This window comes from Chionomys nivalis, chromosome 3 (assembly GCF_950005125.1).
Source record: "Chionomys nivalis chromosome 3, mChiNiv1.1, whole genome shotgun sequence".
Taxonomy (NCBI): Eukaryota; Metazoa; Chordata; class Mammalia; order Rodentia; family Cricetidae; genus Chionomys; species Chionomys nivalis.
Window position 1 is genome coordinate 85,217,801 of NC_080088.1, and position 25,387 is coordinate 85,243,187.

At 48.2% G+C, this 25,387-nt stretch overlaps 1 protein-coding gene across 1 annotated transcript in view; it reads left to right on the forward strand.

Moving 5' to 3' along the window:
- The window catches only part of Flt1 (fms related receptor tyrosine kinase 1), a 161,090-nt gene that overhangs the window by 121,331 nt on the left and 14,372 nt on the right, over nucleotides 1–25,387 (forward strand). The window contains exons 17-25 of the mRNA XM_057763971.1: nucleotides 857–989; nucleotides 6,063–6,167; nucleotides 11,067–11,180; nucleotides 12,535–12,623; nucleotides 18,567–18,723; nucleotides 19,161–19,258; nucleotides 20,727–20,849; nucleotides 22,996–23,107; nucleotides 25,000–25,099. Of these exons, the coding sequence (XP_057619954.1) occupies nucleotides 857–989; nucleotides 6,063–6,167; nucleotides 11,067–11,180; nucleotides 12,535–12,623; nucleotides 18,567–18,723; nucleotides 19,161–19,258; nucleotides 20,727–20,849; nucleotides 22,996–23,107; nucleotides 25,000–25,099 (1,031 nt within the window). The remainder of the gene's footprint in view (nucleotides 1–856; nucleotides 990–6,062; nucleotides 6,168–11,066; nucleotides 11,181–12,534; nucleotides 12,624–18,566; nucleotides 18,724–19,160; nucleotides 19,259–20,726; nucleotides 20,850–22,995; nucleotides 23,108–24,999; nucleotides 25,100–25,387) is intronic.

The following is a 25,387-nucleotide window of genomic DNA, read 5'->3' on the forward strand; positions in this document are numbered from 1 at the left end:
TACTAGTCAGGCACAGTGCTCTTACATACATTCAGACAAAACACCCATACACATAAAATAAAAATATATAAATCTGAGCTGGAGAGATGGCTCAGAGGTTGGGAACACTGGCTGCTCTTACTGAGGTCCTGAGTTCAGTTCCCAGCAACCACATGGTGGCTCATAACCATCTGTAATGAAATCTGGTGCCTTCTTCTGGTGTGTGTGCAGGCATGCAGGATATATATATATATATATATATATATATATATATATATATATATATATGTCCAGAGCAGCTATGGAAAACTTTCAGTCTCTGTTTAGAATTGTGTTAAATGTTCTTTGTTTTTTAAAGACAAGCCCTCATGTGGTTGGTACAGAACATGGCATAAGGCGATAGAGGTCTGGGCACATTCATTCAAGATGCTATTGTTTCTGCGGTCATGTTATGACTTAAGGCAATGTTTCAGAGAAAGCATTTAATTGGACGCTTGCCAACAATTTCAGAGGCTGAGTCCATGACCATGGTGCCAAGCACCGGAGAGCAGCTGAGAGCACACACAATCACACACACAAAAGTTACAGGCGAGTGGGGTTGTGGGGGAGGTAGGCTGGACTTGGCCAGGGCTCTCTAAACCTCAGTCCACCCCCAGTGACACACCTCTTCCCATAAACCATACCTCTTAATGCTTCCTGAACAGTCCACCTCCTGGGAACCGAATATTGAAAGATGAGCTTACGGCGGCCAAAGCACCACAGTGCGTGACTAGGAAGACCCTCTGCCCTTGGTCAAAGGATGCACAATAGTAGACATTGCAGAATATTGTAACCAATAACTAGGGTCTTGAAGTTATTTGTTTTCTCTATTCCTCAGTCTCCTTCTGAAGTAAAGACGGACTACCTGTCAATCATAATGGACCCCGACGAAGTTCCCCTGGATGAGCAGTGTGAACGGCTGCCCTATGATGCCAGCAAGTGGGAGTTTGCGCGGGAAAGACTTAAACTAGGTAATGTATTTCGTTCGGCAGATTCGCAAGTCTATCAGAGCAACCTATGTCATGCAAAACACTCGTTTCAAGAAAAGCAGCGGAGAGCTAGACTTAGAAGTCAACCCTCTAGCCGACCAGAGAGAAGGTCCGCTGTTGCGGAGACAATAGCGTAAGGCACCAAGAAGCACCCTTGTGTCTAGTCATTAGTTCCTGAGCACTGGGGCTGAGCAGCGGATGCCAGCAGGAGCCCTAAAGATGCCAAGATGTTGGAGTCTCTTCCCTCCAAGCATAGTCTCCAGCGAGTAGGTAAGTGAAGGGGGAGGGGAAGAGAGTCCATGGCTTATAAACCCAGGTGCTCTTAAATAGCCAAACCGCTGGGGACTAAACATAGTGCTTAGAACACAGTCCATCAGAGTGAGGCTCCGTTACATCCAGCTCTCCGTGCAAATTCACATGTTGTAAAACGTCCTGGTACTCTCCCCAGAGTGTGTGCTGCAACCCTAAGGGAGCACTCAAGTTTCACTTTTGAAGAGCAGAGACGTCTTTTTCAGGTAGGGCAGATGTTGTAAACAACAGGCCACGGTGTTTAACCCCAGTTCCTCTGGCTCGGACATCACGACGCGCATGCGCATTCCTCTCCCGCTTTGGCGCTGCAAAACAATTGGAGCCTCAATTGATCCTACCCGAAACGTTTGGAGCGTGGCTTGTGAAAGTTTTCCAGTCGCTCCCGTGTATGCCAGAGTCATTAGTGGTTGGAACTGGGAAAACAGATTGGGAGCCCAGTGTTCTCTGAGTTTGTCACCCTCAGAGCAAGAGAGCTCGCTGTTCTGCCATTGTGACTCTCTTCGCAGGCAAGCTCTACTGGGGTGACAGAGGAGGTGGCATGGTTTCTCTAGGTTTTCTCTTAGTTCTTGAAGTCATTCTGCTTACAGGGAAAGAAAAGCATCAATGTAGGTCCTGTTTGGCTTGGGGAAAACATTTGAAAGTCAGCTAAAAGCTGGAGAAAGCCAGAAACGGCTCTTGGGGGGTGGGGGTGCGGTTGAGGGGGTTCTATTAAATAGGGAGCGGTTAAATGCAGGTAGCACATTGGATGAATTCCTTCTGCGAGGCTGAGTTTCAAAGCAGCTCGCTGAGCCCCTTGGTGACCTTGGCCGGGAACACAGCGTCAGTTCCCCCACAATCAGGAGCTGTTCTCAAGCCCTGCTGTTTTCCAAACTCGTTAGCTAGGATTAAACATGCTTCTTCCAGGACAGGATACATGAGCGCTCCCAGCCAACTCCTGACCCCCCTACCCCAACCCACCCCACCTCCTCATTCCCACTCACACCCCCCTAGGCTGTTCCCAAGTCTCCAGAATTCCCTCAGGCTGGGCTGGGGGATACAGGGAAGGGGGGGGGGTGGACACTCACACAAGCACATTTCATAAGATTCTTCTTGTGGAAAGTTTTTCTTGGTGAGTACTTCGCTGGGCAGGGGGCCTCAGCTGTGATTTGGCCGCTGTCCATCTGAGTGTCTCTGGTTGGTGAGAACGGGCGGGCAAGCTTTTTAGTGCACGGTGTGACCACAGGACAGGGAAGAACGCTCCTCTGATTAACGTGGGAGCGGGGAGGCCCCAGACTTCTTGGTTCTGGTTAGCCAAAGAAATGACAAAGTGATTTGAAATCATGGCTGGCAGCAGTAAGTAACCATCGTTGCATCTAAATTGCATCTAAATTGGTGGAGAAGGAAAAATATGGCTCGATAGGCAGTGTTACATTGAGGGAAAAAAATGTAAGAAATGCACAGACCAAGGGGCGATTTTCGTGGCTTCTACTCTCTCTGTTGGCTATGGTGCCCAGCCTTGTAGGAGGCAAGCCGGAAGTTTGCTACTTGGCTATTCGGTTGGAGCTCGGTGTTGTTAGTGGGCTTGCTGAAATTGGGAAGAAAAGAAACTCCTTGGCTCCTTCACGATTTCCAACTAACCCCGGAGAGAATGCATCGCCTATAAATGTGCAGGCACTGTCTGACATTGTAGTTTGTTTCCTTCAGCAAGTGATAGACCAGGGAAGTTGTCTAGCGTGGAAAATCATGCAGGGCGTCTGGAGCTGGGCCGTTTCAACAACCAATAAGATCCATTCCCCTCATTGCCCAAGAGGGGTGGCATCAATTAGTTAGATTTGTCACAGAGACCAGAGTAGCTGACGGACACTTAGGAAGGGAAGGATTTGTTGTTGCTGATGATGGTTTCAGGAGGTTCCGCTTATGGTGGCCTGGCATTGTACTCTCGCAGAGAGCGGCCTGGTGGCAGAAGCCTGTAGGCAAGGCTGCTCCTCAGGTCACAGAAGATAAGAAGGGGAGAGATAGACAGATAAAGGTCATGGAGTACCCACCCCCACCCTAGGGAAGAAACCTTCCCTAGTGACCTCTACCCTCTTGCTCAGCCTACCTCTTAAAGCTTCAAGAAGCCCCTCACCCCCACCCCAGATAACACCACAGCTCTGGGTGACGCCCTCATCTGACACCTGCATCTATGAGGACATTTCACACGGAAAGCATAATGGGGACCAAGGGCATGCGATCTTGCACCCTTCCTAGGCCGGCGAGGACTCTTCGTGGCCATTTTGGTACTGGTGTGTTGTGTGACCGTGACCTGATGTTCTGAACTTGTGTGTGGCATTCCAGACAGCACGGTGTTCCAGGGAAAGAAAATATCGGGAAGTTCAGAGTGAACTAGTCCGGCCGCAGCTAGAACCAGGGCTCTGCAGATGGACTCCAGTGCACAAGATGATTCAAGAGCCCACAGTAACTTCCTGTTGTCTTATGGGGCTGCGACCTGCCCACTGAGCACCAACTTCTACCCTCTGATGGAAGCCGAGCCCTCAAATGCTGGCAACACAAAGTGCCTGGTGACAGTCCAGCAGGGAATGTGTAGGGTGGACCCTGGAGAAAGGCAGGAGACTTTGGAGTGTGTGGAGGCACTATTGGGATATTTCTGGGCTCGGGAGGCTTCACATCAGGTGGTGGAATACAGCCGAGGGGCATTATTCTTCTACTCTGGAAAAGCTAAAAAGATAGGAATAACTTTTAACCAAAATATGCTTTTTTTTTTTTTTTTGAGACAAGGTTTCTATGTAACAGCCCTGACTATCCTGGAACTCTGTAGACCAGGCTGGCCTTGAACTCAGAGATCCACCTGCTTCTATCTTCTGAGTGATGGATTTAAAGGCTTGTGCAACTACCTCCTGGGTTTTTTTTTTTTTTTAAGACATAAGGCCCCTAAAGATCTCTTCCCCCCACTAACCTTGATACTGGGTACTTTGGGGAGCCATGGGTTGCTCTGCTGTTTTAAGAGTCCACTCTGGCTCAGACCATTTTACCTGAAGACGGAATGAGGATAGTGCCCCTGTCCCTGTTGTGTGCTCTAGCAGAAATTGGGTTGAGCAGCTGCCAACAGAACACATTTGGCTTTGGAAAACCATGTCATCTCCTGGGTCGCCCCCACCGAGCAGAGCATGTCCCAGGAGACAGCACTTGTGATGACGCTTGTCACTGAAACTGCCCAGGTCCTAATTGGATACCTCATGCAGGGCAATAGCCTTGAAGCTGCAGCAAGATGCCAAGGTCTTAGCAGTTATGCAAGCACTAGACAAGGCTGTGACGTGACAAGTGCTTCATCATAAAACTTATGAGAGGATAAATAGACAGATAGATGATAGCTACATATATAGAGATATATATGTATATGGAGATAGAAGATAGACAGATAGATACATAGATAGATAGATAGATAGATAGATAGATAGATAGATAGATAGATAGACAGACAGACAAATAGATACATATATATAGAGAGAGATGTATATGGAGATAGAAGATAGATACATATATACATATATAAATATATATGTATATGAGATAGATTATAGACAGACAGACAGATAAGCATTTGAAAGGCTAATTAACTAAGGGCGCATTACCAGGGCGATTTGAGGAAGGAAGCTAGGATGGAAAAGAGAGTGAAATTAACCTTCTAAAAGGTGAGTTTTTCTTTTTACCAATGGCATTCTATTATTTCTGTCCCTCTCAACCTTCCCTGCCCCTGAGGACCCATCACCAGAGGAGCCAAAAAGAAGTTGGCTTTCTTGATTTGCTCTCCTCACAGCACACCAAGCTAGGGGTCATCGGCTTCCTATGGCTCTGTTTCACTTCCTTATTGTGAAAACAGGGCTCTGAATAGAACAGGTAGTTGTAGTATTCCGGGAGTGTTCTTCCTAAAGGGCCTCAGCTGCCCAATCTCCACTTCTCAGGGCTCTTTAGTTACTGCCCACAAAGTCCGAACAGGGCTCTCCATTCTGCTGCAACTGGACAGGGCCTCCTTTACACCAGAAACCACACCAGGTACTTGATAATCCAGACAGCGTCCTTCCCTCTCAAAGTCACGCTAGCTCAGTTAAGAGTGGGAAAAGACGTGTATTAACACTATAGCGAACCATTACAAGCACCGTGAAAGATACCCTGCTTTCTTAATGCTTTCTTTGAGCAACCATCTCTCTGGGGTTGAAGCAAATTACTACCCGTGTTTGATGGCTCATGTTCGGAAAACCACAGGGGCTTGTCATGATCTTATAATCATATATTAGCTACCAGGGAATGCTCTGACCTGCACGGAAGCCTGAGAAACAACCAAATGTTTGTTCTTAAGATATGAGGCACTGTTACTCCCAGAGCAGTCACCACCATTCATCCTTTCTGCAGAAAACAGGAGTGACCTCAGTGGCAAGAAAGAGGGCTGGGAGGACCCTGGTCATGAAACAGTTAAAGAAAAACTACCCGGGTTTGGTATTTCCTTCCTACAGCAAGACTCTATGGCCACTTTCCTTCTTTGAATGCTCTAGAAACCTAGGCTAGTCTTGGAGGCTGGGGCAGGGATGGGGTGAGGGGCTCAGAGGCAGAGAAATGCACTCACTTGGCCTCCGTAGGGGTCAGTCCCTGGCGGAATCCCTTCAAAGATGTGCACGCCACATAACACGTACAACACGGCATTTCCTTCCTGGAAAGGACTCAGACTCGCGGTTGGCTTTGCAAACAAACCAAGACCTTCTTCTATTGTAGGCAAATCGCTCGGCAGAGGGGCCTTTGGGAAAGTGGTCCAAGCATCTGCATTCGGCATTAAGAAGTCACCCACCTGCCGGACTGTGGCTGTGAAGATGTTAAAAGGTACAGATGCGGATGCTGTGCTCTGGCTTCCGGCGACCTTTCACCTTCTGCACTCTACATGTTGGCGCAAGATTAATGTAGCCTAGGAACAGACAAACTCTTTCTGCTCCAGCCAGGGTTTCTTTCTTTGAGGACTTTCAGACTGAGCTACGCTAGCTCAGAATAAACCTCGTCAATGGAACAATCCAGACCATCCATAGGGAAGCGATCTCTGTCATCCTACAGTCTTTCCTTTCTCATATCTCAGACGAGACCCCCAGAGGCGTACGTCTATTCCCCTCACAGGTTCAGAAGGCTAGGGCTGTCGTGGTTCACTGTGGTTGTCAGGAAATGGCACACTTCACCAATCCCAAAGGTTCAGCCTGGGTTCACCCTCACTATAAAGCGGAACTAAAAAGCTGGAGAAAATTAGTTGATCAAAATTTTATTCTATGATGCTTTCAAGCCTAGAAAACATTTCTTCTTTATAAGTAACAACTTTTTAAAAAAGAATTTTATGTAAGAGGTGGGAGGAAGGACCAGATGACATTGTGACTTAGAGCACCTGCCACCATGTAGACTGACAGAAAGACTCAAGGAGAAGCGTAGAAGCCAAACTCTGGAGAGTCAGACATCCTTCTGTAATGTAGGAAGGTTCCACGCCTTCATGTAGGATGAAAGAGTCCCACTGTTCCTCATATCAGGATTTTAAAACCAAGAAGGAGGAAGACCAAAAAAACAAAACAAAACGAAACAAAAAACAACAACAACAACAAAAAAAAACCCTCAATGCAATCTGGCTTTCCAAAATCTCCAATACGGTGGGGGAATTTGTGTTTGGGTTTTGTTTTTGTTTTGAGAAGGGCTCTTGTGTTGCTCAGACTGGCCTTGAACTTCTGATCCTGCTATCTCCACCATGTTTTGCTGAGGGATTTTTGAGGCCAAGGGATGTGTATATGTAGCTCAGACTCCAGGAGAGAAGCGGTTCCCAAACCCTCGTTCTTCTTTCCACATTTACACCATACTTTGGAGCCTCCTGTAAGCACCATTTTTTCCACCTCAGAGGGGCTGTGTTCATGAGCGGAAGACAGATGAGCAGCTGTTAAGGAAGGAGGGGGAAGCTGGACAATCTGCCATAATATCCCACAACCCAGAATGTGCTCACTGACACAGTGAGGTGACTATAGGGTACTATATTTTATTTGTTCTTTTTAAAATTTTTATTTATTTTTACTTATGTATATATGTGCCTGCCTGTCTACAGTGCACTGCACATATGCAGTACCCACAGTGGCCAGAAGAGGGCGATAGAGCTCCTGGAATTGGAGCTACAGGTGGTTGTGAGCTGACCAGTGTGTGTGCTGGGAACTGAACCCAGGTCCCCTGAAAGGGCAGCAAGCACTCTTAACCAGTGCACTGGGCCACCTTCCAGCCCCTCCCCCGCACAATAATTTTTTATATATTTTATAAGGAACCAGAAGAAAGAAATCTAAAAGTTTTTACCATCTCCCAAAATAAATAAATAAATATTTAAGGAGAGGAAATGTTAGTTTCTGGATTTGGTCACTACACACCATAGATATATCCAATATCATAGCACACCCCATAAATACCCACACTTATATTGCCCACCTTGGCTTGGGTGGACTGCCCAGATAATGGTGGGTCCTTCTGCGAGAATTCCATCAGAGCCAGCGCTGTCCTCTCCCCCTAGATTCTGAGAACTGGCATCAGCGTGGCTTCTGCTGGAGACAGCATCGGGCAAGGCACTTTAGCAGAATCAAGTTGGGCTGTCTTTTCTTTTTACTTGTTTTTGTTTTTTGAAACAGGATCTCTCTATAGCCCTGACTGTCCTGGAACTCACTCTGTAGACCAGGCTGGTTTCGAACTCATAGAGATCCACCTGCCTCTGCCTCCCAAGTGGGGGAATTGAAGGTGTGCGCCACCACCCAGCCTGAGCCACCTTTTTTTTTTATCAAGTCTTGTGAGATGCAGTGTTTCACACACACACACACACACACACACACACACACCGTTGCAGATGAGGAAAAGTGGCTCAGAAAGGTTGAGCTCTCTGAGCCACAGATCCCAGCTTTTTCTCCTTGCCAAACTGAGTGAGATAACACTGTGAGGAATTACTAAGTTATAAGAGAGAAGATCTAACTTGAGATTGTTTTCAAAGCTGATCTTTTCTACATAATCCAGAAATCATGTGTGGAATATATTTATAAATTCAGGACTGGAGAGACAGCTCTGTAGCTAAGAGCACTGACTGTCCTTCCAGAGGACCTGGGTTCAAATTCCAGTGTCCACATGGCAGCTCCCAACCATCTGTAACTCCAGGGGATCTGATGCCCTCTTCTGGCCTCCACAGGCACTAGGCACACATGCAGTGCACACACATAGGTGCAGGCAAAGCAGTCATACACATAAAATGAAAATAAATTGACCTTTATAAAGACATCTTGTTTTTATTGCCAGCATTGATAGAAAAAAATATTTCTACACCATCCATGCTATAGAATTCCAAAAAAAAAAAAGAAGAAGAAGAAGAAGAAAGAAAAGAAAAGAAAAGAAATGAATCAATTTCTCAAGCTTTCTTACTTAAAGGAGTTTACTCTCTGTTCCAGGGGAACCAGAAAAAGCACAATGTCAGACAAAGGACATAGCCAAAAGTCCTTTCAATGTGTTCCCGAGATAAACCTTAAACTTTCTAGTCCTCACACTCAAATGAAAAAATGTCCAAAATGAGAAAACTAATCACACTGTTTATTTATCCAAAAATATTTGCTGAGCAGCCACTGTAAGCCCAACACCCACCCCAGTGAGGCTTTTGAGTTTATCTGGTTATTATTAAAAAATGATTCCATCTCATAAAATACTATATCAATACCGACCACAGTGTTAAGCACACACACCTCTGACCCGCTTCCAGGACTGTCTGTCCTACAGAAGCCTTTGCATGCACACGCACTCACACTCAGGCTGTCTACTGGAGCTTTATTGGTCATAGTAAAAATTCTTATAATAATAAAACTTGGGGCTGGGGCAGTAGGTTAGTGTGTGAAGTGCTTCTCACCCAACCATGAGGTCCTGCGTTTTCGTTCCCGAAGCTCTAGACCGCAGAGAGATCCTCTCTCAAAATGCATGGTAGACGGATCCTGAGGAATGACAGCTGGGGCTGTCCTCAGGCCTACACACATGCAAGTGCACGCACACACACAACTGAAGACTGTCCGTGTCAGAAGCAACACATTCGTCTGTTAAAAGCAGTGAAAAAAGGCAGAGAGATGACAGTGGTGACGAGCTCGTCTTGTCCTTGCAGAGGACCCGAGTTTAATTCCCAGTGCTCACATGAAATAAAAATAAACAAGGCTTTTTTAAAAATAGGGATGAGAAGAATTCTTGATACTGGAAGGGGGTGGAACAATGTGTGTGAGCGATCGTGTGTATATGCATGTTGTGCGTGTGTGCATTGCGTGTGTGAGTGTGTGCATGTGTGTGTATGAGTGTGTATCATGAAAGTCAGAGGACTTGTAAGAGTCGGTTCTCTTCTTCCACACATGGGTCCCAAGGGATGAACTCAAGTCCCTCAAGCCTCACAGCAAGGTCCTTACCCACTGAGCCACTGTGCCAGCCCTCAGTGGGGATTTGTAAGCACACATGGAAAGGTGGTCTGAAGCTCAAGCTGGTAACAGGCTGCTTCGGGTGACCTGCACTTTTTACTCTAAAGCCTCAGACTTCTCACATCGCTTTTGGGGGGGTTTTGGTTTTGGGTTTTTTTTTGTCTTTAGACTTTTGGTGTTGAATAGTAAACTCAAGGCTTTGCATGTGCTAGAGACATGTTCTGCCACTGTGTTGTAACCTCTTACATGTACACGCATGCAGACACGTATACACACACATGCACATGTGAACATACACATGCACACACATACACGCTCTCTCTCACACGCCCCTACTCAGACCTCCGTACTCTAGTTCATACTGTTGGAATATTTTACAGGAACCCGTTTTAGTATTTTTAACACACCTAAAATTATGAGGGCCTTAAAATGGATGTTAGGATATTAAAAATGGATACAGGAGGAACCCACTTTAGATTCTAGATATCGGTTCTCGGACCAATACAGGTTATTGCCAAGAAGGAAGTTAAAGTTGGGGAGTAGTTAAGAGTACTTGCAACTTGTACGGAAGACCCCGGGCTCTATTTCTAGCGCCCACATGGTGGCTCACAAGCACCTATAACTCAGGTTTCGGGAGATCCGGCTGTGGCTTTTGTTTGGCCTCCACAGACACCCATCACAGATGTGGTGCAGGCACAAACACTTATACGTATTTTTTTTAAGTGCTTAATAGGAATCCTGGCTGCCTGAGGTAACCCTTGAATTCCAGGCCCGAAGGGATCTATGGAGAAAACACATTTCGAGACACTTATAGAGGCAGCTATTCTGACGTTGCAGAGCCTACCCCACCCAACACACATATTCCTTCCTCTCTTGTGACTCCCTAGAAAGAGGAACAAGAAGAGGGAAGGTGTGGGTGGTCCCCCTGCCTGAAGGGTTCTTGTCTCACCTGTGTCTGCTCAAAGGGGAAGCCTCTGGCGGTCCTGAGGTGGCGGCTTCTCTGAGTCAGCACATTGTTGACCACAGGCAGGTCCCCCAAAAGGAAACAGCCAGTGATTAACCCCCCCACACACACACAGCGGGCCTCGGGGCCTCTCTGCGAAGCAAAGGATGTTGGCTCAGGAGGGTAGGCGGAATCCAAACAGTCTGGCGACTTGGCCTTTTGCAGAATGTGGGGAAGTTAATGGAGCAACCCCGGGTGAGCAAGGACAAACAAGGAGTGCAGGAATGTAGCCCTCTGGGCGGAAGCAGCCCCATTGTCCCGTGCCCTGACTCTTCCTTGCTTCTCACACAGAGGGGGCCACGGCTAGCGAGTACAAGGCTCTCATGACGGAACTCAAGATCCTAACTCACATCGGCCATCATCTGAACGTGGTCAACCTCCTGGGAGCCTGCACCAAGCAAGGAGGTAAAGGAGAAAAGGGGGGCTGTGCTACCTGCCCTGCACAAGCTGAGAGGGGAGCTCTCAATGCACACAGCTCCCTCCCCTCTCACCCTTGGAAATGGCCACCCAGTGCTTTGGAAGCAAGTCACTCCCTTTTAGATACCTTTACCCAGATTCTAGGTCAAATGGCGCCCCTTATTCTCTTCAGACGAGTGGGGGAGTGTGACTGTGGTTTAAGAGGCACACGTTCCCTGCAGCTGGTAGCTGCAACCCCCAACTGGTAAAATCCCGAGAGGAGGTGATGTGGAGATTAACCAGAAGAGCCCCACCTTTCTGGTCGGCCACCAGGACAGGCCTTAGCTCCCAGGGCAGGGGACAGGAGCCAGGCTGTGCTGTAGCTCTCAGGCCAGCCTGCCCCGCTGATTTCTCTTCCGCCATAGCAAGGTTAGTACTTGAGAGTAGAGGTGAATAAATGCTTAAGTCACGAAGGTGCTGAGGAACTGTACACAAAAGATCTTCCATTTCCCAACACAGAAAACAGAGAGGGAGGAACAGAGGTAAGAAAAGGAGGTTGTGAGTAGACAGAAGACTTGAGGGAGGCCATAAACACAGAGTCGCAGTGAGCCAGGCCAGGCCCCCATAGCTTCGAAACTTGGCTAAGCCTTCTCTGAGCATCTGCCCTAGGGACTGCATTCTGTCTGTCTCAACATTGTGCCTATAAGACACAAGTCATTGAGACAGAGCAGCTGGGCCCAGACCTGTCTGGTGTGGGGAGACCCCAGCTCCCGCGGCAACTTCCTTTCTGGCAGCCCGAGGGACAAGGGGGTGTTATCAGAATTGAAAAACCAGTAAAGTACTGATAGTAACTGAAAAACCGCTTTACCAGAGGGTCAAACTCACCCTCGGTGAGGCTCCAAGCCACATCAGGTACTTCACAGAGGCCTGTGGAGTTTGTTGGTTCCTAGCTGCTAGACTTCAGGGGTTATGCCCTCTTTTACCCGGAAGTATTTCTGTGCTTTTGGAGAAGCCCGGAGCCATGCAATGGAGCCCTCCACGGTACCACCTGAGACCTTCAATGCCCTGGGTAGAGGGGGAGCAGTCTCTGTGTTCAGAATGGTTTGCCCCTTTAAACAGTCACGGTGGTCGGGGGCCTGACATTTAAATGTCTGTGTTCATAAAACTTTATTGGAACAGGGTCATATTGTTGGTTATATTCACAAGGGCCATGTCTGTGCTACAGAGGCTGAACCGAGTAGCTGGCTCATGGCCTCTCCTCCCAGTTGCACTGGCAGGCCACACACATGTAAAAAGAGGTTGGTTTGAGGGCTCGACGGCTGCCTGCCCTGGCGTGCTTGAGCATGCGCTGTTTGGACTGCAGGGCCGCTGATGGTGATCGTGGAGTACTGCCGATACGGGAACCTGTCCAACTATCTCAAGAGCAAACGCGACCTGTTCTTTCTCAACAAGGTAAGGATCTGCCCTTCTGTCGCTGTGGCTTATGTGTCCTGATCCCAGCCCATCACTGAGGGAAGTCAGGGCAGGAACCGCAGCAAGAAGGACAGAGGTGTGCAGCGTACAGGGTCACTTCCCCTTTCTCATATGGCCGGTGGCACCGCAACCCGCACCTGCCGCCTCGCCGCCACCACCAAAAATGCCCCCACAGAGCAATGTGATGGAGGTGATTCCCCAGTTAAAGCTCTCTCTTCTTAGGTGACTATATGTCACCATAAACTAGCCAGCACAGGACTTTAAAGGAGGAGGTGGTTCTAATGGCAGCATTTGCGGTGCCCTATGGACTGGCACACATAATTCTTTTGTTGGTTGGGAGTCGAGATAAGTCTCGCCATGTAGCTCTGGCTGGTCTGGAACTCACTATGTAGACCAGGTTGGCCTTGAACTTGTAGAGCTCCATCTGCCTCTGTCTCCCAAGTGCTGTACGTGTGCGCATGCCCATGTGTAGGTACAACTTACCCCTGTGTGAAACCCAGAGGTTGGCGTGGCTCTGTCTTCCTCGGCTGCTTCTCCGTTTTAGTGTCTCACTGATCCTGGAGCTGACTGTTCCCTCTAGACTGGCTTGCCAGGGAGCCCCTGGGATCCAGCTGCCTCCACCTACCCCAAGCCCTTGGACTACCCCACCAGATTTTGCTGAGGATCTGTACTTAGGTCCTCATCCTTTATCCACTGAGGCTAGCCCCAAGACACTCGTACCTTAAAACAACCATAGCGAATATACTTATCTTCACTTACTAGAAAAACTAAAGACACAAACAATTGAATGGTTTGTATAGTCACCAATAGACCAGAGATGGGCCAGAACTAGAAACCATTAGGTTCTTTTTTTTTTTTTAGTTTTTCGAGACAGGGTTTCTCTGTGGTTTTGGAGCCTGTCCTGGAACTAGCTCTGTAGACCAGGCTGGCCTCGAACTCACAGAGATCCGCCTGCCTCTGCCTCCCGAGTGCTGGGATTAAAGGCGTGCACCACCACCGCCCGGCAACTTTCTTTTTTTAATATTTATTTTTATTTTATGTGCTGCATTGATGTTTTGTCTGCATGTGTGTGTAAAGATGCCATATTCCCTGGAGCTAGAGTTACAGACAGGTGTGAGCTGCCATGTGGGTGCTGAGGATTGAACCTGGGTCCTCTGAAAGAGCAGCCAGTGCTCTTAACCACTGAGCCATCTCTCCAGCCCTTTCTATTTCTCTCCCCCTTCTATTTTATTAATGTTGTTGTTGTTGGTGGTGGTGGTGGTGGTGTGTGTGTGTGTGTGTGTGTGCACGGTGTATGCACTGGTCAAACACAGGGCCAGATGAACATGCTGGGTGTCTTTTTCTATCAACCTCCTCCTTGTTCCCTCGAGCCTGGGTCTCTCACCGAAGCGGGAGCTAGGCTGTCAGTAGCAAGCCTCAGTGGTCCTTTGTGTCCGCTCCCCGTAGCACTGCTACAGGTATGCAAAGCCACGGCCCACAGTGTGTGTTTGTTTTCTGTGCAGCCTTGGCTGGCCTGGATCTCACTCTATAGACCAGGCTGGCCTCGAACTCACAGAGATCTTCCTGTCTCTGCCTCCCGAGTACTGGGATTAAAGGCGTGCGCCACTAACACCCAGTTTATGACCTGTTTTTTACATGCAGGCTGGGACTGGAACTTAGGTCCTCATGCTGTCGCAGCAACTGTTCTTACTCACTGGGTCATTTCCCCAACCCCTCAATAAGTCTGATCCGCTAAGTAAAACTGTGAGAGGGGCTGGGTAGGAAACTGGCCTGGCTAGTAGCAGGCCCCAGGTTAGATCTCCAGAACTACACACACAGAGAGATATAAAAACCAAACAAACGAGCAAGAATACCTGGGCCAAAACTGGAGGACACAAGTCTTTAAAGAAACATTGACTCTGAAGAAGAAACAATTCATACAACATTGTGGTGCGTTGTGTGGGACCGTTGCTGTGCCCCTCTCCAGGCTGAAGAAGTCCAGGAGACAGTGACTGACAGGGTTAGCCAGCACTGGCAAGGCAGTGAGGAGCACCCTGGTGGCAAACTGTCCAGCTCCAGAACCAGACTTTCCAGGTTTAAAATCCTGCATCTCCTCTCATGAAACCAGGCCTTAAACAAGTTACTCAGTCTCTCTCCGTTTCAGTTCCTTGTGTAGTAAGTGGTGCTAATAATAGAACCCAGCATGGAATTGTTGGGAAAACGAAACCCTTCCCTTAAGTGATTAGTTGTCGCCTTTCGTCATCTTTGATCCACTGGGATGGTGAAGGATGGGGTGTAGCTTGCTTACCTATTGTGTGTGAGGTCCTGATCTATCCCCTGCCCTGGGTCAGAAAGACAAAGACAGAGAGAGTCAGAGATAAAGAGACAGACACAGAGAGTTCGGTTGAATGTAACTAATCTACATGGTGGGTTAACCTTCAGACGTCAAAGAAGATGCCCGTCTCTGCCATGTAGGAAGAGTCTTTATACCTAGATGAACCACAGAATACATGTTGTGGGTCATGCCTGCGATCCTAGCTACTCTGGGGGCCCAGATGGGAGGACCATGTGAGCCAGGTGTTTGAGATCAGCCTGGAGAAATAGAGTGAGACCAGGGCTGGAGAGATGGCTCAGCAGTTAAGAGGTCTTGCTGCTCTTCCAAGGTTCCAGAGTTCAGTTCCCAGCACCCACATCAGACAGCTTGGAACTGTCTGTAACTCCGGCTCCAGGGGACCTGTGATCTCTGCTCTCTGGAGGGTAGCTGTGCTCATATGCACGTATCCAAACACACATACACACACACACACGTACACATAATTTAAGTAAGTATATATATATATGGAGAGAGAAAGAGACCCTGTCACACACACATACACACACAAAAAGAAAAAAAAAAACCACAAGCAAACAAAAACAAAGCACTGGACAGCCAGCCCATCTTTCATCCCAGACTGTGATTTTATCAAAGACGAAGATGTCCCACGAGACCATGGAGAATATATTGCATACCTCCTCCATTTTTTTTTTTTTGAGACAGGACCTCACTATGTATTCCTGACTGTCCAGAGGCTCCCTATGTAGACCAGGCTGTCCTGGAACTCATAGAGATCTGCCTGCCTCAGTGCTGGGATTAAAGGCATGTGCCACTACACCCAACTATAAATATTTTCCCATTTTTAACCAGACTCTCTAGCAATTGGAATCTTAAAGCTGCTTGGTGCTCTGAGACTATATATGTAGCCAGAGAGGTCAAGAAGTCAGTAATGGCTGACAAGATGTCTCAGCTTCAGGTAAAGATGCTTGCTGCCAAGCCTGATGACCCAAGCTTGATCTCTGGAACCCGCATGATGGAAGGAGGGAACCATTCTCAACAAACTGTCCTCTGGCTTCCACATTCACACACACACACACACACACACACACGACAAATCATACTCATATAATAAAGAAATTGACTTAAGGTCGTAGTAACCACAGGATGAAGATTGGACAAAGACCTATCTCGATTCACTCCTCGCTTTAGAACTTTTCCCGTGAGCCCCACTAAATAAGGGGTGCAGTGGTGCTCTGAGCTGACAGCCACACAGGTTCCTGTCAGTCTTGATGTCCTAGACTGGGTTCAGGAAGTGCTTAGCCCTCAGAACACCCCAGGGACTTGGCAGGATGGAACGTTTGGGTTTGCGCGTCCTTTGTTTGGAAGAGCTTGCTTCCTTTCGGGGCTATATTTAATGATTTGCCTCCCCATGGTACTTGGTGGGGCTGTGTTTTGTGGAAAACTCATGACTACCTGTCACATTTGGAATCTAAGGGGAGAGAGAGAGAAGCAGCCCAAAAGACAAAACTGAGAGTAGGTTGTATTAGTTCCCAGATTCATCAAGATTCTTCCGTATGCTTTGTAATAAATCCACTATTCTGCCAGAATCCCAGAAGTCTGCTAAATCAACTGACTATCCCATTGATTAGGGGTCAGAGGAAGGCTAAGGTGACTTGAGGACAGCTTCCACGGTTTGGCTTCTGGGAGGTGTGAGGGAGGAGGCAATAAGTTTCCAGAAAATAAACTTCTAGTCTTCATCTGAGCAAGGCTGACGGCCTCACAGAGAGAAAAAAAAATGATGTTCTCTTGGACAATTTGGCTTTGTTGTTGTTTTTTGTTGTTTTTTACCTGCCCTGAGCTGGGTGAATTCCCTCCAGTGCTGAAATCCCAGACAGCAAAACTCCCTCCGGGGATCTGACAGGAGGGAACGTTTGGGTGGGTGTGTTTCCAGGATGGTCTCTTTTCCGCGTGTGGGAACTGCTGTACCTTACTTCTATCCCAGTGTTGAAGCCCTTCCTCTGGGTCTCTGCCTGCTCCACTGCGCCCTCTAATGGATGAACCACCCCTACTACTCGGACATTTCTAGAGAACTCAGGGCAGGATGGGCAGGCTGGTTGATCCTAGCGCTGCTGTGCCCCTGGATCTCATTCCTTTCCAGTCCGTCTAGACATTGCCATCTAGCAGAACATAGGCTGCACACATGGGTACACAGTCCACTCCTGAGAGTCACTGGACAGGATGGGTTTCTACTGTCAAGAGTAGATAAATCACTGGAGGCAAAACACTAGAGCATGTAAGTGCTTTCCTAAGCGTCACAAAATGTAAGATTTTAGATGAGGAAAATGAAACTCAGAAAAATAAGGGGATTTGCTCAAGATGTCATAATTAATAGACAAGCAAGAAGAGTCGTTTGTAGAGAAGGCGGAAGAAAAGCACCAAGACCCTGATGTCCAGAGTGAGTGGCCTTGGCTCTTCGTCTTGAGATGGACTGGTGTAGCATCCTCATCCTGAACGGAAGGGAAACCCAGGGGAAAATGCATCTCCTCCCCTCTTCCCCAAGAAATCGGAGGACCTGGCAACCCGAGCCTCCACGGGGCTCACAGAGCGAGCCTTTCCACATCGCCGAGTGACAAGTCTCAAAGGTCTCTGTTGCCTTTCAAACAAGACGCCATGTGCTATGAAAAGCAGTGAAAAGCTGGAGAGATGGCTCAGAGTTAAAAGCACTGATGGCTCTTCCAGAGGTCCTGAGTTCAATTCTCAGCAACCACATGGTGGCTCACAACCATCTGTAATAAGATCTGGTGCCCTCTTCTGGCCTGCAGGCATACATGCAGGCAGAACACTGTATACATAATAAATAAATCTTTAAAAAGAAAGGAAAAGAAATGGAAAACAGAGACTTGGGAGTTTGCCAAGCTTCATATCAGGCTTTTCTAGGTGTGGCTGTGATGACGTAACTCTTCAGAACCTGCTTGAGGAGAAGTTATTTTGTAAGGGTGGGAGAGAGGGCCAGGCAGTGGTGGCGCATGCTTTTAATCCCAGCCCTCGGGAGGCAGAGGCAGGCGGATCTCTGAGTTTGAGGCCAGCCTGGTCTACAGAGTTTCAGGATAGCCAGGGCTACACAGAGAAACTCTGTCTTGAATACCCCCCCCCTTCAAAAAAAGAAAAAAGAGTAGAAAGACGGCTAAACAGTGAAGAGCACTCGCTGCTCTTGCAGAGAACCGGAGTTCAGTTCCCAGCACCCGTATTGAATGGCTCACAACCTTCTATGACCCCAATGACATTGTCTAGCTTCTGTGGACACCTGAATGGATGTTCACATACACATAAATAAAAATTAAAAATAAAATAAAAATAAAATTTAAAAAACATACCTACACGATTGCTTTACAGCATAAACTCTTGGGAAAATTGAAGAAGTATGCAATAGTCACCCTAAGTGCTCAGTATTTAGCAGCTGCTAGGAATCGCTTTCAGTTAACTTAAGGTGTTCTTGAGGCGCCCAAGGAAGGGTACCAGAGATTCTCCAACCTGGGAAATCCTCAGTGCCCAGTGCTTCCACCCTGTGCTGTGGTACCTCCAATCCGTGTTGGCCACCTCTCATTCTTGTGTTTCTTGTCTGTTCTAAGGATGCAGCCTTGCATATGGAGCCCAAGAAAGAAAGCCTGGAGCCAGGCCTGGAGCAGGACCAGAAACCCAGACTCGACAGTGTCAACAGCAGCGAGAGTGTTGCCAGCTCGGGCTTCCAGGAAGACAAAAGCGTAAGCGATGCTGAAGAAGACGAGGGTAGGTGTTCATTCCTTCCTGGCCTCCAGTCTGTGCTATTTTTATACATACTGGGCTTCTCACGCATTTTTGTCTTATTTATCACCCCAATAAAGATCCTGGGAGTGAGGGTAATGTCCTAGGGAGTCAAGATTTGAATAAAGATTATTTACAGTGTTGCTAATTATGACAAGAACTCTTCCCTTCTCTCTGCTTGGAACTTTCTGTTTTACTAGGTCATCCATTCCCACCCAACCCCCATTCCCTGACCCTTCACCTCCTCCACCCCCACCCCCACGGCCTGGACAAAACTCTGTGGTTCATGTTGAGACTCGAATTCTCTTGCCAGTGAACTCTGGTGCCCACGTTGGTTTGTTTTCTGTTTTATAAATATTGTCACAATAAACTGGGATTTGGTGCAGTTGCGAATGTCTTGACAAGATTCTAATGCTTGCTAGATTACAGTGAGATCTCCAAGCAGCCCCTCACCATGGAAGACCTGATTTCCTACAGTTTCCAAGTGGCCAAAGGCATGGAGTTTCTGTCCTCCAGAAAGGTCAGCTCATCTCTTGACAGGTTTTTTCCTTTCTTTAACTTCCTCAATTGGAGGTAAATAGAGGTTTTGAGTTTTTCAGAAGTTCCTGCTTTACATTTAAAATTTATTTGTATCTATGTTATTAAACTTAGACCCTGCCTGAAAGAGAAAACCCACATTTACCTCTCCTTTTTCTTCCCTGTTCCCTACTTTTATTTTGATTTAACTGATGCACAAAAACATACAAATTACATATGTTAATTAATATGTGTTAATGATTCAAGTTTCAATACATGTCTATGTTGGGTAATGTTTAAATCAGGTTAAATATTTCAAAACTTTATGGTAAAAGCTTTGAGGATTCATTCTTCTTTTTGTCTTTGTGAGGCCTGAACACACACCTCTGCTATAAAGCTATTTTTCTAGTATTTGTTTATATTTATGTTCCTAATGGAATGGTAGACATCACCACAATGGCCTTGAATTGCTCTGATATGAAAAGTTACCAGGATGTTGGGCCCCAGGCCCCAGTGGGTCGGATTTAATTTAAGAGTAGAAATCTTCCTGGGTGTTTAGACTACACAAACCCAGCACTGCCTTCCACAGAGCCCTTTGTCACATTTCCAAACTGCCCAGGGTTCACAAAGACACAGTTCCAGTATACCCACATGGGGCTTTCCAAAAGTACTCAGTGCAAGCCAAGCTGTGGCTATCCCAGCACACGGAAGGCTAAGGCAGGAGGATCCCTGGTTACACGCCAGCCTGGGCGAGTTCCCTATGAGTGGCAGGATTACATGGCCGGATGCTATTTTTGTTTGTTTGTTTGGTTGGTTAGTTGGTTTTTTGAGACAAGATTTCTCTGTGTAGCCCTGGCTGTCCTGGAACTCACTTTGTAGACCAGGCTGGCCTCAAAATCACAGAGATCCTCCTGCCTCTGTCTCCTGAGCACACACCCAGCTCAGGATTCTGTCTTAAAGACACCAGCAGTGCAAACATAACAAATCAATCTGAAACTCCCAAAGATCGGATCTAACGGATAGTGGGGAAATCTCACTGGAGTAACAGACCGGGGTTGGCCGGTGCACTCCCCACAGAACGGGAGCCTGGCCCTGGCCGACTCATCTTCAGGGCCTCCTGGACCAGAGCAGAAGCGCATGGTGTTTATGGTAACTGGGTGTGTGCTGGGAGTTTCTTCCTTTCCCACACATGAAATGGAACTGAGAATTGAGGCTGGCGATACTGGGGCTAGAGAAATGGTTCAGCAGGAGAAGGCCGTTGCTGCCAAGCTGGCTGACCTAAATTCAGTCCTGGGAACTCACACGGTGGGAGGAGAGCATCAACACAGTTGTCCTCTGCTCGCATACTTACACGAGTACACAACACACTCACACACTTCTTTTTTTTTTAAGAATTATGACCCAGAGTGGATACAGGAAACGAAGCAGTTGGATTAAGGAAATGGGTTCATTACATAACTGTTTTATTATAGTGCATTCATCGAGACCTGGCAGCACGAAACATCCTTTTATCTGAGAACAATGTGGTGAAGATTTGTGATTTTGGCCTGGCCCGGGATATTTATAAGAACCCCGACTATGTGAGGAAAGGCGATGTAAGTCAGCCGGGTGTACATTGGATTCGTTTCTACCCTGTCGTCTTTTTTTTTTTTTTTTTAATTTTCGAGACAGGGTTTCTCCGTAGCTTTTTGGTTCCTGTCCTGGAACTAGCTCTTGTGAACCAGGCTGGCCTCGCACTCACAGAGATCCGCCTGCCTCTGCCTCCCGAGTGCTGGGATTAAAGGTGTGCGCCACCACCGCCCGGCTACCCTGTCGTCTTTAGACTGTAGACTGAAGCCCTTGTAAGATGTACACTTCCCAGGCAGTCACCCCCCAAATTCTCATGTGGTCCTATGAGGACAGGCGGTCCAGAAGAGCTCTATGCCAGACAATCCTCGTGGTGGCATCTCTTGTCTGTCTCGGAGCCCTGGCTGGGGACCTGGCCTTAGAGCAGGACCGCGTGAGGCTTCTTAGCCTGAGTGGCAAGCTGGGTCCTGCAGAGACCACATCAGCTCTTGCCTGCCACCCCTAGGGGAGTTCCATGTCACACTGTAAAGAACAGTGTGACCTCTTCCCCTCAGATAAACCCAAATGATTGATTCAGCAGGTGCCTGTACCTCCGGAAAAAGTAGGGGGGGGAGGGTACACCCTATCTTGAAGGGAGGAAGCCGCTTACCCCCAGGGATGCCTTTCGTGGGACCCATCTCCCTTCTGGCTCACGCTGGCCTCTCTTCCCTGTTTGTTTTTGAACATAATGTTATTTGTCACTTACTGGGTGACCTCTGGTGTCCTCTCTTGTCTGGCCTCTGCCAGGAGGGCTTCAGCGTATGTCTGGGCTCTCTGGATTGCTCTGCAGCAGAGGCTCGCAGACCGTAGGAACGCATCCCTGGCAGCCTTTCTGAGCCGCTGCTTGTTGTCCTCCACCCCCATCCCTTGCTGCAGAAAGGCTAGGGGTAGGCGGGGTGCTAGGGGTAGGCGGGGTGCTAGGGGTAGGCAGGGTGCTAGGGGTAGGCGGGGTGCTAGGGGTAGGCAGGGTGCTAGGGGTAGGCGGGGTGCTAGGGGTAGGCAGGGGTGCTAGGGGTAGGCGGGGGTGAAGGGAGACTGCCTGGAATCTGCATTGTCACCAAGTTTCTGAATCATGTTATGTGCCCCCATCACACTTGCAGAACCCCTTCTTGGTCACTCTCTTTTGTTGTTGTTTATTTTAATTTTAGTCTATAAGTACAGGTGGTTTACCTGTCTGTATGTCTGTGCACCACATTCATGCAGTGCCTATGGAGACCAGAATATGGTGTCAGATCCCCTGGGCCTGGAGCTTCAGATGGTTATGAGTCACTGTGTGGGTGCTGGGAATTGAACCCAGGTCCTCAGGACAAGCAGCCAGTGCTCTTAATTGCCGAGCCATCTCCCCAGCCCCTCAGTCACTTTTTGTCTGAGAGGGAGACAGTCTGGCTTCTGGTGGAACGCTGGCCTGCAAAGACGGTTTCTGCCTGCGTTTCAGTTTGACCCTCATCGGTGTCCCCGACTCATTGTCAATCTTTGTCTCTCGGTGTCCCGGACATCTTACTAGCCCTCGCTACCCCAGCTCCCAGCCAGCTCACCGTGGCTCCTGCTGTCTGAAAGAGGAGGGCTGGTCTGCGTGGTTGAAATCCAGCTGTATATTTTCCTAAATGGAAAACACTTCAATACAAAATTATCTGTCTTCTTTCCAAAAGATGTGGGGAGAGAGCGAAGACTGAATCCCAGGCCTTATACGTATCAAGCATATTTTCCACTCCTGAGTCACACCTAGCCCCCGGTTCAAGACTTAACATCCCATCTTTTTACATAGGGATGTCTTGCAAAACCTCCCTTCTTAGGAAAAAAAATCATAGGAATTGCTATCAATTTTCAGGTTGTTTCCTAATTCAGATCACTTTACCAAGTCCTTCATTTCTCTATGAAAGTGGGGAGGGGGTCATGAGAACACAGCTTCTTTAAGATTCATGGAACAAGGACCTGCTGGGTGCACCAGAGAAGTCTACCTGCCATGCCTGCTCCCCAGAGATGGGGTAGCCTTTGCCACATGCTCTGGGGTCTCCTATGGTGCGGTAAACCACAGGTGCTCTGGTTCTGCATAAGTGTTAAGTGGAAGGGGAGCCCTGGGCCCCGGGCGTGGACATGGCTTTGTTCTCAAGCTCAAGACCCCTTGCCCTCTTCCAGACTCGACTTCCCCTGAAATGGATGGCTCCTGAATCCATCTTTGACAAGATCTACAGCACCAAGAGCGACGTGTGGTCCTATGGAGTGTTGCTATGGGAAATCTTCTCCTTAGGTAAGTGTGGAAGAGGAAGGGGCATCCTGTGGACACCCCCACCTGACCTTGAGGGCTGCACTTGAGGGCTTGCAAACCCAGGCGCTGTAGATGGCAGCAGGTGGGTGCCCACATTCCCGCTGCTACAGAAAGTGTTTAGACTATTACCAACGAAGTCAGGCAGCAGACAGTCTAAAGACAGGGCTGTCTGTCTGTCTGTCCTTTGCTCCCTTCTCCAATACCAGCTCCCGTGTCTTCACCCCTTTCCTCCACGCATCCACTCCCTCAGAATTCCTTCTCAGGAAAGGCCCTGATGTACACAGCTGGACCAGTAGACGGTGTTGTTAGAGGCAACTGGCTTTGATCTAATACCTGGCGTGGCTTTGCACACTGGTTTATGCAGATGAGCAATAAAAAGTTTCGGTTAGGGTTTTCTCTAGCTAGGTTTATTTAGAACTATCCACTATGGGTTTCTGTGTATGTGTGTTTGTGTGTGTGTGTTGTACCTACGTGTTATCTGTGCGTACTATGTGCATGCAGTGCCTGAGAAGGCCAGGAGAGGGCATCAAATCCTCTGGAACTGGATGGACATGGGGCTGGAAATTGACCCCAGGTCCTCTCCAAGAGCAGCCAATGCCCCAGCCCATCTACTCTGGGTTTCTAAAAACCTTCTTAAATGCCTCATTCCTACATATGTGCACAGAGATGCTATGACGATCTCCCAAGTAAGAGAATTAGCCAAGAATCTTCAGGCTTTGGGGGAAAAAAGTCTTTCACAGCTAATAAAATGCACACAGTGGTACCCTAGGTCCCTGTCATGTGTCAAAACCATTCCCTGCTTTCCAGGACAGGCACCTGTTGTTTCCACTTCTTGAAAGCAGCTCGGTGACCACAATGGCCTTGCAGTGACACCGTGCCAAGCCTTGCATGTCTCCCAGCTGCTTCCTACCAGCAGCGATCACTAGAAAGTGCAGATAAACACACACTGGAGTAGCCTTGGCTGCAGGGCTAAGCAGAGCATCCTGTAATATCTTGCCCACTCTACCTAGCCCAGGCTAACCACAGAGGATTGGCTACAGGTGCTGTTTGATACAGGCTAGCAAAGACAGCCTACTGTCCCTGGTACCTTCAGCTCTGCAGACTTGGACTAGAGGCAATCTCTGTCCACCCTCCGTCCACGTCAATCTCGCCCTGGCACCCAAGGCTCTCTATCCTTTAGACTCATCATAATCCCTCATTCCCAAAGCCTCAGAATGAAGGCCATTTTCTGGGAAGTTGGAGTAGCCTCACCTAAGTCCACTGGTTTTCCAAAAGCAAGTTATTAACCTAGACCACAAGTGTCTAAGGATTACAGTTGTCTGGGTTACCAGGGCAGGGACGCTTCAGATCACCCCTTCCCTAACCAAATAGGCAGGTGTGACCACAAGGATGGCCATGACTCAGCCAAGGATGTGCCCTCAAGAAGAACCTGCAAACACCTCCCTGTGTTCGCCTCGACCACTGGAAATCTGTCACTAAAACATCACTAAATATTTATCTGGAGGGAGGGGTTGAGATACAGTGTCACTAGATAGCTCAAACTGGCCTCAAACTAACAATCCTCCTGCCTCAACCTCCCTCCCAAGAACTGGGACTGCAGACATGTCCTATACCATTCCTGGCTAAAACATCACTTGGGAGGAATGAGAGAAACTCTCAGTCGCCCCTCGTGGTCTTTTGGGTAGGTCTGTCTGTCTGAGACAGGCTCTCACTTACAGTCCAGGCTGCTGTTAACCCCCCAGAGATCCATCTGCCTCTGTCTCCCACATGCTAATATTAAAAGTGTGTGCCACCATGCGCACCCCCTCCCCCGGCATGATCTTTAGTACAAGAAACCTTATCACGCATGTCTTTCTCCACACTGTCCCCTGCAGGGGGTTCTCCATACCCAGGAGTGCAGATGGATGAAGACTTCTGCAGCCGCCTGAAGGAAGGCATGAGGATGAGGGCACCAGAGTATGCAACGCCTGAGATGTGAGTTCCTGGATTCTTCCTTCTCTCACCGAGTTCTCATGGGGGGGAGGGGGACAGCCCTGGGGTGGTGGGGGAAGGTCACAGATTTACTTCCAGCTCCACTCCTACTGGGCTCTGCTGTGCTGCAGGGAGTGACTTCCTGGACTGGATGGGGTCTTGATCTGCCCCTAAGTTCTCTCCCATCCACTGACTGGCCCTTCAAGGACTTTAACTGGAAACTGAAGTCAGAAACCTAGACATACCAAATAGAACCTAGGAACAAATGCAAGGCCTCCCTTACCACCTCAG